The sequence below is a fragment of the Pristiophorus japonicus genome, chromosome 4, assembly GCF_044704955.1.
Source record: "Pristiophorus japonicus isolate sPriJap1 chromosome 4, sPriJap1.hap1, whole genome shotgun sequence".
Taxonomy (NCBI): domain Eukaryota; kingdom Metazoa; phylum Chordata; class Chondrichthyes; family Pristiophoridae; genus Pristiophorus; species Pristiophorus japonicus.
This window is the reverse complement of record NC_091980.1, coordinates 298,086,410-298,099,149: the sequence shown is the minus strand read 5'-3', so window position 1 is coordinate 298,099,149 and position 12,740 is coordinate 298,086,410. Positions and strand designations below refer to the sequence as shown.

The 12,740-nt window shown below is 46.1% G+C and overlaps 1 protein-coding gene across 1 annotated transcript in view; it reads left to right on the top strand.

Annotated features, from left to right (window-relative positions):
• The window catches only part of snw1 (SNW domain containing 1), a 47,268-nt gene that overhangs the window by 23,726 nt on the left and 10,802 nt on the right, over positions 1-12,740 (top strand). Inside the window, exons 9-11 of the mRNA XM_070879619.1 lie at positions 1,372-1,488; positions 1,635-1,776; positions 5,946-6,042. Of these exons, the coding sequence (XP_070735720.1) occupies positions 1,372-1,488; positions 1,635-1,776; positions 5,946-6,042 (356 nt within the window). The remainder of the gene's footprint in view (positions 1-1,371; positions 1,489-1,634; positions 1,777-5,945; positions 6,043-12,740) is intronic.

Here is a 12,740-nt window from a genome sequence, read left to right as displayed (position 1 = left end):
AGTAACATGTTCACGTTGCCAGTACCGAGAACCCACTGAAATTTTAAACCGTTCAGGCATGTGCACCTAGGTGGCAGTAATAAGATTGTTGCTTAAGAGTCAGGCAGTTAACTTAAAAAATTAATTTCAAAATGTGTCTTTTAAGGGTGTATTCTAATACATGATATCACACACTGGTAATGAAAGTTGGAGCTTGCATTTGGCTGCAACTGGCTTGAAAAAATTTCTTCGCTTGGCAGTATACAAACTGAACTGGTGATAAATATCTGGCCTGCGCGGCGATTTTTTTTTTGAGAGGGTGGGAAAGTGTCGGAGCAGTTTGAAAGGTGACTGCGGCGTTGTGGGGAGGAAGAATGCAGTAGTCTAAGGATGATCAAAGTGGCCCGAGAAGTACCAACTGCCTCAAGGAGTGTGGGACGTAGCAGAGGTCACGGTCACCTCTCAGATTTCCTTCATTGTCTCACTTCTGAACTGATCCAGCTCCGGTTTTGTCCCTGGCCATGGTAATCATTGTTTCTATGCTAACCTCAGCAAAACCCTCCAAACACTGCGCACGAGGCATGCGATCAGTGCATACTTGGACAGCACGTCTCGTATAGCTGGATGTGGAACGCCAGCTCTGGCAGTGGAAATCTGAACCGTGGCATATCTACTTACATGAGGAAATTCGTCGGAAGGGGCTAAGATCTGCTAGGATCTCTGTGTAAATTTGATTCATTTCTCAACTGAATATGCCACCAGGGAGAATGTTCTTGTCATTACATTCAAATGGTATTGTTTGAGTGATCCTGAATCTGCTGAGATCTGATCTTGCTCGTAAGAAGGAAGTTGAACAGTGCAATAAATTGACATTTTGAACCAGGGCTTTGATAATATACCTATAATTACGAAAAAAAGGGATTTATTCGCATACTGTAATATTTTGAAAGTTTTTATCATTCAGTGAACAAGTTATGCCCAGCAACGTATGGGTGCAACACTGGTATTCCAGTATTTTATCTTTCTTGGCTGTACACTCCTGTGCAAAACTTTCTGGTACATTTGTACTGGAGCATCAGGCAGTTCTCTAATTGGTAGTTTTCTGTTTTTATCAGTGGTCCTTAGTATGAAGTCTACACTGGTGATCAACTGGCATGCAGACATTCAAGTGAAGCTGTACAGTTCCTTATCAAAAGCCTCCATTCTTGGAGAGTCTCATTAAAACCGTTTAAAAATCAAGATTCCTGGGCCGCTTCGTCAGTAGATCAGACTGTCAGTATCTGCATCCCCATTTTTAAAAAAAAACTTTGCAATGCCCTTGTATTTTCTGATTGGGATGCCGGGTACACAGTCATGCAGCTCTTTATCATGTCTTTCTGTTCTGTGTTCCAGGGTTATACCATTCCATTGGACAAGCGTTTGGCAGCCGATGGCCGGGGACTTCAAACCGTTCACATTAATGAGAACTTTGCTAAGCTAGCAGAGGCTCTCTACATTGCAGACAGGAAGGTATTTTTTTTTTGTTGAACTTCTGAAACATTGCAAAGTGCAGCCCAGTTTCTGCATAATCTCCGTTTTGCTTTTGTTCGTGTTTAACCTTATTATGACCGTTGGAAATAGTCTTCCTCCCTAATTGACCTATGTTGTGCATGTAGGCTCGTGAAGCTGTAGAGATGCGAGCGCAAGTCGAAAGGAAAATGGCTCAGAAAGAGAAAGAGAAAAAGGAAGAGAAGCTCCGAGAATTGGCTCAGATTGCCAGGGAGAGGCGAGCCGGCATCAAGACTCACATAGAGAAAGGTATGAGGCATTTGCAAAGAAAGGCACCCTACTGTGCCCCTCAAACATCTCAGCACTTCACATTGAATTACTTTTAAGTACGGGATACTTGTGTTGAACAATTTTGAATGCAGTTTACCAACATGGGTTTTAAGTACAGTGACTTGTGTTGAGTAATGTTGAATGCAGTTTACCAACATCGGTTTTAAGTACAGTAACTTGTGTTGAACGCAGTTTACCAATATGGCAAAGCTTGAGATTATAAACATTTTGAGGGCAAAAGTGCCTTGATGCAACAAACTCTTACTCTATCAGTGTCTTACAAAATTGTTGATTACCACATATTCAGTATCGATGAACTTTGTTTCTTTCAAGATTTAAAACCTTAAATGTGCTTGATATTTTGGAAAAAAGAGAATACAAACTGGATGGTCTGCACCTGGGCAGGACCGGAACCAATATCCTAGGGGGAGTGTTTGCTAGTGCTGTTGGGAAGGAGTTAAACTAATGGCAGGGGGATGGGAACCTATGCAGGGAGACAGAGGGAAATAAAAAGGAGGCAGAAGCAAAATAGGAGAATAGTAAAAGTGGAGGGCAAAGAAACCCAAGGCAAAAAACAAAAAGGGCCACATTACAGCAAAATTCTAAAGGGGCAAAGTGTGTTTTAAAAAAAAAAACAAGGCCAAAGGCTCTGTGCCTCAATGCGAGGAGTATTCGGAATAACGTGGATGAATTAACTGCGCAGATAGCAGTTAACGGATACGATGTGATTGGCATCACGGAGACATGGCTCTAGGGGGGCCAAGGCTGGGAACTCAACATTCAAGGGTATTCAGCATTTAGGAAGGATAGACAGAAAGGAAAAGGAGGCGGGGTGGCGTTGCTGGTTAAAGATGAAATCAATGCAATTATAAGGAAGGACATTAGCCTGGATGATGTGGAATCGGTATGGGTGGAGCTGCGGAATGCCAAAGGGCTGAAAATGCTAGTGGGTGTGTATAGACCACCAAATAGTAGTAGTGAGGTTGGGGACAGCATCAAGCAAGAAATAAGGGATGTGTGCAATAAAGGTACAGCAGTAATCATGGGCGACTTTAATCTACACATTGATTGGGCTAACCTAACTGGTAGCAATGCAGTGGAGGAGGATTTCCTGGAGTGTATTAGGGATGGTTTTCGAAACCAATATGTCGAGGAACCAACCAGGGAGCTGGCCATCCTAGGCTGGGTATTGTGTAATGAGAAGGGACTAATTAGCAATCTTGTTGTGCGAGGCCCTTTGGGGAAAAGTGACCATAATATGGTAGAATTCCTTATTAAGATGGAGAGTGACAAAGTTAATTCGGAAACTCGGGTCCTGAACTTAAGGAAAGGTAACTTCAATGGTATGAGGCGTGAATTGGCTAGAATAGACTGGCAAACGATACTAAAAGGGTTGACGGTGGATAAGCAATGGCAAACATTTAAAGATCACATGGATGAACTTCAGCAAATGTACATCCCTGTCTGGAGTAAAAATAAAACTGGGAAGGTGGCTCAATCATGGCTAACAAAGGAAATTAAGGATAGTGTTATAGCCAAGGAAGAGGCATATAAATTGGCTAGAAAAAGCAACAAACCTGAGGACAGGGAGAAATTTAGAATTCAACAGAGGAGGACTAAGGGTTTAATTAAGAAGGGGAAAATAGAGTACGAGCAGAAGCTTGCAGGGAATATAAAAACTGACTGCAAAAGCTTCTATAAATATGTGAAGAGAAAAAGATTAGTAAAGACAAACGTAGGTCCCTTGCAGTCGGATTCAGGTGAAATTGTAATGGGGAACAAAGAAATAGCAGACCAATTGAACCAATACTTCGGTTCTGTCTTCACGAAGGAAGATACAAATAATCTTCCGAAGGTACTAGGGGACAGTGGGTCTAGTGAGAAGGAGGAACTGAAGGATATCCTTATTAGGCGGAAAATTGTGTCAGGGAAATTGATGGGATTGAAGGCCGATAAATCCCCGGGGCCTGATAGTCTGCATCCCAGAGTACTTAAGGAAGTGGCCCTAGAAATAGTGGATGCATTGGTGATCATTTTCCAACAGTCTATCGACTCTGGATCAGTTCCCATGGATTGGAGGGTAGCTAATGTAACACCACTTTTTTTAAAAAAGGAAGGAGAGAAAACGGGTAATTATAGACTGGTTAGCTTGACATCAGTAGTGGGGAAAAAGTTGGAATCGATCATGAAGGATGAAATAGCAGCGCATTTGGAAAGCGGTGACAGGATCGGATCAAGTCAGCATGGATTTATGAAAGGGAAATCATGCTTGACAAATATTCTGGAATTTTTTGAGGATGTAACTAGCAGAGTGGACAAGGGAGAGCCAGTGGATGTGGTGTATTTGGACTTTCAGCAGACTTTTGACAAGGTCCCGCACAAGAGATTGTTGTGCAAAGTCAAAGCACATGGTATTGGGGGTAATATACTGATGTGGATAGGGAACTGGTTGGCAGACAGGAAGCAGAGAGTCGGGATAAACGGGTCCTTTTCAGATTGGAGGCAGTGACTAGTGGAGTGCCGCAGGGCTCAGTGCTGGGACCCCAGTTCTTTACAATGTACATTAACGATTTGGATGAAGGAATAGAGTGTAATATCTCCAAGTTTGCAGATGACACTAAACTGGGTGGCGGTGTGAACAGTGAGGAGGACGCTAAGAGGCTGCAGGGTGACTTGGACAGGTTAGGTGAATGGGCAAATGCATGGCAGATGCCGTATAATGTGGATAAATGTGAGGTTATCCATTTTGGGGGCAAAAACACGAAGGCAGAATATTATCTGAATGGCGGCAGACTAGGAAAAGGGGAGGTGCAACGAGACCCGGGTGTCATGGTTCATCAGTCACTGAAAGTGGGCACGCAGGTACAGCAGCTGGTGAAGAAGGCAAATGGTATGTTGGCCTTCATAGCTAGGGGATTTGAATATAGAAGCAGGGAGGTCTTACTGCAGTTGTACAGGGCCTTAGTGAGGCCTCACCTGGAATATTGTGTTCAGTTTTGGTCTCCTAATCTGAGGAAGGACGTTCTTGCTATTGAGGGAGTGCAGCGAAGGTTTACCAGACTGATTCCAGGGATGGCTGGGCTGTCATATGAGGAGAGACTGGATCAACTGGACCTTTATTCACTGAAGTTTAGAAGGTTGAGAGGGGAGCTCATAGAAACATATAAGATTCCGATGGGACTGGACAGGTTAGATGCGGGAAGAATGTTCCCGATGTTGGGGAAGTCCAGAACCAAGGGACACAATCTTAGGATAAGAGGTAGGCCATTTAGGACTGAGATGAGGAGAAACTTCACTCAGAGAGTTGTTAACCTGTGGAATTCTCTATCGCAGAGAGTTGTTGGTGCCAGTTCACTGGATATATTGAAGAGGGAGTTAGATATGGCTCTTACGGTTAAGGGGATCAAGGGGTATGGAGAGAAAGCAGGAAAGGGGTACTGAAGGAATGATCAGCCATGATCTTATTGAATGGCGGTGCAGGCTCGAAGGGCCGAATGGCCTACTCCTGCACCTATTTTCTATGTTTCTATGTCTATGTAACCTTAAAAGTAAAATGGACGCCGTTTTGCATGATTTGGGAGCAGCTTATTTTTCTTCTTCGGGGAAGAAGGCACTTGGGCAAGCTGTTCCCAGGCCTCTGTTACTCTAAAACTTAACTGGGATATGGAGAAAAATGATTTGAGTTTTTGCTCCCCGTCCCCAAAAGTGCCCAACCTCTGTTTGGTGTGGTCCACAACAACACTGCAATTGAGATCAAGTTGTGTGGAGGTGATCAACCTGAACCCACATCCAGTGACGTTGCAGTGTACTGGGATAGCAGTTAGTTGCACCACCTCAGTCTGGGTTAGTTGATTATAAATAAGGCATGCTGTACAGATGCTTACGGACATGACAAACAGAAAAAGGCATCATGGTGCAACAAACCTGCACCATTTTAATTGGTCTGTTTTATTTATAATTTGCAGACTTTCTCAAACTCTGTTACTTTGCACCTCCACATGAATGAGTACGTCCGAAATATTTACATTACTATTCAATTCAAGTCTGATCTTCAGTAATCACATGCAGAATGCATAGCCTTTTTTAAAAAAAACTCATTGTATAGTTTATTTTTAAAAGTTGTGTAATAAGTCTTTTTTTATATAAAGAGGAAAATGAAACTAGAGAGCGGGATGAAATTAGACACGAAAGACGAAAAGAACGACAACATGATCGTAATCTTGCCCGAGCAGCCCCAGATAAGAGGTACGTCGCAACTTGGTGAATCTTTGGGAAATGTCACTTATTTGTGTGTTTGATCAGTGTCCCAGCGCACACTGTATAAAGTAACGTGATGATAACCTCATCTTAATATCTTTGGCCGAGAACTCTTCACAATTTTTTTTTAAACTTGCAATTACAGAGGCTTTCGCATCCTCAGGCCTTCGCAAAGTGCTTTACAGTCAATTAATTATTTCTGAAGTGTAGTCGCTGCTGTTTTGTAGGGTAATACCACAGCCAATTTGTGCATAGCAAGGTCCCACAAACAGCATTGAGAAAAATAACCAATTTTTGGTGCTGATGGTTGAGGCCAATAAACCAAGCGAAGTCCCCTGGTCTCCAAATACTGATGTGGTGAGCAGACAGAGCCTCTGTTTAATGCTTCATCTGCAATACAGCACTTCTAATAAAGTAATATTCCCCTTATTTCCGTTTGGTGCGCAATCCTTTTAAGTGCCTGCGCGGCCCAATCAAATTTTCGCGCATGCTCAGTTTCTCCCATATAAAAGCCTACGTGGCACCTCCACAGATAGCAGCACGGCCACACAGCTCAGCGGCAACGTTGCTCAGAACTGCATGGATTTTGTGCTCAAGTCATGAAGTAGGCTTTGGTCCCAGAACCCTCTGACCCCAAGGGGAAGAGCTAACACGGCTGGTGTTAGTAAAAGCTGTTGGAAGCAATGCGAGTTCGTCTTTCAAGCCAACTGGTGTAACCTTGTGATTTGGTTTGAGCTAATATTTTACATTTAAGTTGAGTGAAGTTCAGCATATTTCAGTAAATCCTGATGGCTGAGAACGCAGTGCATGTGAACGCCTGAAGCATGGTAAACAAGGTGGGTGAGCTGCAGGCGCACATAGCCACGTGGGAATATGATGTTGAGGCAATAACTGAGACCTGGCTCAAAAAAGGGCAGGATTGGGTATTACATATTCCTTGATATCTCTTCTTAGGCAGTCGCTTGGAGTCGAGGATGACTTGCTTCTACGTTGGGCGGGCCACATCGTCCGCATGCCTGACACGAGACTCCCTAAGCAAGCGCTCTACCCAGAACTCCTACACGGCAAACGAGCCCCAGGTGGGCAGAGGATACATTTCAAGAACACACTCAAAGCCTCCTTGATAAAGTGCAACATCCCCACCGGCACCTGGGAATCCCTGGCCCAAGACCGCCCAAAATGGAGGAAGAACATCCGGGAGGGCGCTGAGCACCTCGAGTATCGTCGCCGAGAGCATGCAGAAACCAAGTGCAGACAGCGGAAGTAGCATGCGGCAAACCAGGCTCCCCACCCCACCCTTTCCTTCAACCACTGTCTGTCCCACCTGTGACAGAGATTGTAATTCCCGCATTGGACTGTACAGCCACCTGAGAACTCAGTTTTAGAGTGGAAGAAAGTCTTCCTCAATTTCTATGATGATGATGATGATGCTTCCACACTAAAAATGAATTCTCGGATGACTGAATAGGCTAATGTGGGACCTACAGTCTCTTCTCCTTCTGCTGTCGACGATTGGCTTGCTCTCGGCGAAGAGGCGTGAGGAGTTCAGCGCCTTCCCAGATGCTTTTCCTGCACTTTGGTCGGTCTTGGGCCAGGGATTCCCAGGTGTCGATGGGAATGTTGCACTTTTTCAAGGAGGCTTTGAGGGTGTCCTTGAAATGTTTTCTCTCCCCACCTGGGGCTCGCTTGCTTTGTCGGAGCTCTGAGTAGAGCGCCTGTTTTGGGAGTCTCGTGTCAGGCATGCTAACGATGTGGCCCGTCCAGCGGAGCTGATCGAGCGTGGTCAATGCTTTGATGCTGGGGATATTGGCCTTAGCGAGAACACTGACGTTGATGCGCCTATCCTGCCAATGGATTTGCAGGATCTTGCGGAGACAACATTGGTGGTACTTCTCCACTGTGTTGAGGTACCTGCTGTACATAATCCATGTCTCTGAGCCATGTAGGAGGGCGGGTATCACAACTGCTCTGTAGGCCATGAGCTTGGTGCCGGGTTTGAGGTCCTGGTCTTCAAACACTCTCTTCCTCAGGCGCCCAAATGCTACACTGGCACACTGAAGGCCAGTGCACACTGAAGGTGGTGTTGGACCTCGTCATCGGTGTCTGCCCTTGTTGACGGTAAGCTCCCGAGGTGTGGTTGTCCAAGGCCTCGTCATGGATTTTGATAACCGGTGGGGCATGTGCAGTGTGGCGGGGGCAGGTTGGTAGAGGACCTTTGTCTTACGGATGTTTAGTGTAAGGCCCATGCTCTCGTACACCTCGGTGAAGGTGTTGACAATGGCTTGGAGTTCGGCCTCCGAGTGTGCGCAGACACAAGCATCCTCTGTGTACTGTAGTTCGATGATTGAGGATGGGACGACCTTGGATCTGGCTTGGAGGCGGCGGAGGTTGAACAGATTCCCACTTGTCCTGTAACTTAGCTCCACACCAGCTTGCTGAGGAGGAGATGGAGCACTGCAGCAACGAAGATCGAGAAGAGAGTTGGTGCGATGACACAGCCTTGCTTAACCCTGGTCCGAACGTGGAATGGGTCTGTGGTGGATCCGTTGGTCAGGATCACTGCTTGCGTGTCATCGTGTAGCAGGCGGAGGATGCTAACATACTTTGGAGGGCAGCCGAATCTGAGGAGGAGGCTCCATAATCCCTCACAGTTGACCATGTCGAAGGCTTTTGTGAGATAAAAATAGACCATGTACAAGGGTTGGGCTGTTTCCTGCATTTCTCTTGTATCTGCCGTGCAGTGAAGATCATGTCCATTGTGCTCCTTAGTGAGCGGAATCTACATTGCAACTCTGGGAGGAGTTCTTCAGCTACAGGGAGAAAGCGATTGAGGTGGATTCTTGCGATGACTTTCCCGGTGGGCAACAGCAGGGAGATTCCTCTAGTTACTGTAGTCAGACTTGTCACCTTTGAAGATGGTCACGATTACAGTGTCTCTAAGATCTCCTGGCATGATCTCCTTCCAGATAAGACGGATGAGGTCATGAATCCGCACCAGCAGTGCTTCTCCGCCATGTTTTAGTGCTTCAGCGTGGATTCCATCTGCTCCTGATGCCTTGTTCTTCAGTTGTCCGATGGCTTTTTCAACCTTGTGCCAGGCTGGGGTTGTGCTGAGATGGTGGCGGGTGGCATGCTGTGGGATGGAGTCGAGGACATTCGCTTCGAAGACAGAGTCTCTGTTAAGGAGATCCTCGAAGTGCTCCTTCCAGCGGGGACTGACTGCCTTTTTGTCCTTGATGAGCACCTCTTCGTTCTTGGCCAGTAATGGGGTAGGGCCTTGGGTGCTTGGGCCATAGGTCGCCTTGACTGTGCTAAAGAATCCTCACACGTCATGGATTTCTTGTGCTTTCTCCAGCCGCCATCTGTTCTTTAGGTTGCATGTATTCTGTTGGACCACTACCTTCAGGCGTCTGTGGAGCTGCTTTCTTGCCCTCTAGTTGTGTTGTTGTTTCTAGTCCAAGAATGCATTGCTATGGACTGGAGGGTAGCTAATGTAACACCACTTTTTAAAAAAGGAGTCCGAGAGAAAACAGGGAATTATAGACCGGTTAGCTTGACATCAGTAGTGGGGAAAATGTTGGAATCAATTTATTAAAGATGAAATAGCCGCGCATTTGGAAAGCAGTGACCGGATCGGTCCAAGTCAGCATGGATTTATGAAAGGGAAATCATGCTTGACAAATCTTCTGGAATTTTTTGAGGATGTAACGAGTAGAGTGGACAAGGGAGAACCAGTGGATGTGGTGTATTTGGACTTTCAAAAGGCTTTTGACAAGGTCCCGCACAAGAGATTGGTGTGCAAAATCAAAGCATGTGGTATGGGGGTAATGTATTGATGTGGATAGAGAACTGGTTGGCAGACAGGAAGCAGAGAGTAGAGATAAACGAGTCCTTCTCAGAATGCCAGGCAGTGACTAGTGGGGTGCCGCAGGGCTCATTGCTGGGACCCCAGCTATTTACAATATACATCAATGATTTAGATGAAGGAATTGAATGTAATATCTCCCAAGTTTGCAGATGACACTAAGCTGGGTGGTAATGTGAGCTGTGAGGAGGATGCTAAGAAGTTGCAGGGTGACTTGGACAGGTTAGGTGAGTGGGCAAATGCATGGCAGATGCAGTATAATGTGGATAAATGTGAGTTTATCCACTTTGGTCGCAAAAACATGAAGGCAGAATATTATCTGAATGGCAGCAGATTAGGAAAAGGGGAGGTGCAACGAGACCTGGGTGTCATGGTACATCAGTCATTGAAAGTTGGCATGTAGGTACAGCAGGTGGTGAAGAAGACAAATGGTATGTTGGCCTTCATAGCTAGGGGATTTAAGTATAGGAGCAGGGAGGTCTTAATGCAGTTGTACAGGGCCTTGGTGAGGGCTCGCCTGGAATATTGTGTTCAGTTTTGGTCTCCTAATCTGAGGAAGGACGTTCTTGCTATTGAGGGAATGCAGCGAAGGTTCACCAGACTGATTCCCAGGATGGCAGGACTGACGTATGAGGAGAGACTGGATCGACTGGACCTGTATTCACTGGAGTTTAGAAGAATGAAGAGGGGATCACATAGAAACACACACAATTCTGACTGGACTAGACAGGTTAGATGCAGGAAGAATGTTCCCGATGTTGGGGAAGTTGAGAACCAGGGGTCACAGTCTAAGGATAAGGGGTAAGCCATTTAGGACCGAGGATGAGGAGAACCTTCTTCAGTCGGAGAGTTGTTAACCTCTGGAATTCTCTACCGCAGAGAGTTGTTGATGCCAGTTCTTTAGATATATTCAAGAGGGAGTTACATATGACCCTGATGGTTAAAGGGATCAAGGGGTATGGAGAGAAAGCAGGAAAGGGGTACTGAGATGAATGATCAGCCATGATCTATTGAATGGTGGTGCAGGCTCGAAGGGCCGAATGGCCTACTCCTGCACCTATTTTCTATGCTGCTATGTTTGCACTTGCGGCATATTAGCTCCTGGTCGTTCTCGTCAAACCAGTCTTGGTGTTTCCTGGTCGAATGACCGAGCATCTCTTTGCAGGTGCTAATTATGGAAGCCTTGGGTCAGACCAGGCGCTGTTGAGTCACTGCGAGTCGTCGGGTTGGTAGCGAGGCGCTGGCTGAATAGGGCTTTCTTAGCAGAATCTTTGAGTGCTCCGCCGTTGATTTTCCTGCAGCACTGTTTCTGTTGCCGTCGTTGTTTTGGGGCAATGTTGATGGTGATGTCAGAGCGAATTAGGCGGTGGTCCCTCCAGCATTCGTCAGCTCCTGTCATGGCGCGGGTGATGCGCACGCCTTTGCAGTCCCTCGCTCGAACGATGACGTAGTCTAGCAGATGCCAGTGCTTGGGTGTTGGTTATGGGTGTTGCCATGAGGCTTTATATTTGTCCTTCTCACAGAACAGGGTGTTGGTTATGATGAGGCCATGTTCTGAGCATTTCGTCAGGAGGAGGGTTACCCCCTCTCTCTGCCGATCACACCCCCCCCCCCCCAGAGGTCAGCGTCCTTTCCAACTCTGGCATTGAAGTCGCCAAGGAGGATCAGTTTGTCGCCTGTTGGGACTCGGGACAGGGATTTTTCGAGGCTGGAGTAGAATTCCTCTTTGGTCTATAGCTTCCTGTGTTGGGGCGTATGCGCTGAAGACCGTAGCGCACTGGTTAAACGCCAGGGTGAGCCAAAGAGTCATGAGCCGTTCGTTTATCTTGCAAGGGGAGTCTCTGAGATAGCCCACTAGCTTGTTTTTTACAGCGAAACCTACCCCATGGAGGCGGTGTTCTACTTCTGGTTTGTCTATCCAGAAGAAGGTGTAGCCACCACCTTGTTCTTTAAGATGGCCTTCCCCTGCTCGCTGGGTCTCGCTTAGGGCGGCGATGTCTATGTCGAAGTGCCTGAGTTCCCGGGTAACTATAGCAGTGCGGTGTTCTGGTCTGTTGCTGTTGGGGTTGTCCATAAGGGTCCTAATGTTCCAGGTCCCGAACTTCATAAACTGTGGAAAATGCCTGTGCGTGAATTCTGTTAACGTGTGGTGGCCATTGCACACCAGCTACCACATGGGCTTGACAGAGCAAGGTCTTGGTCCAGTGGCAAGGGAGACCAGGCTCTGCTGTATGTGCCTAGTACATACAGACATCCTGGATATAGGGTGTTAATGAAAGATGGGAGGTGGTGTGGCAGTATTGGTTAAGGAGAATGTTAGTGCTGGAGAGAGAGGATGTCCTGGAGGGGTCAAGGACAGAATCTATGGGCCCAAGTTTCCACATGATTTGCGCCTGATTTTTAGGAGCAACTGGTGGAGAACGGACTATCTTAGAAATCGCAATTCTCCACATTTTTTTTTCTGCAGTTCTAGTCAGGTAGAACAGTTCTACTTTGGAACAGAATTTTTTCTTCAAAAGGGGGCGTGTCCGGCCACTGACGCCTGATTTGAAAGTTTCCACAGTGAAAACGTACTCCAAACTACAGTAGAATGGAGCAAGTGAAGATTTTTGTAGAACTGAAAAAACTTGTTCTACACATTAAAAAATCAGGCGCAGGTTACAAATTAGGCGTCCGGAACGAGGTGGGGGGGGAAAGGGAAGTCATTAAATTCTATAATAAATCCTTATTTATACTTATACAAATATTATACAAATAAATCCAACCTGAATAAACATTTATAAGCAACGAAAAGATTAAATAAACCATCTTCCTACCTGTG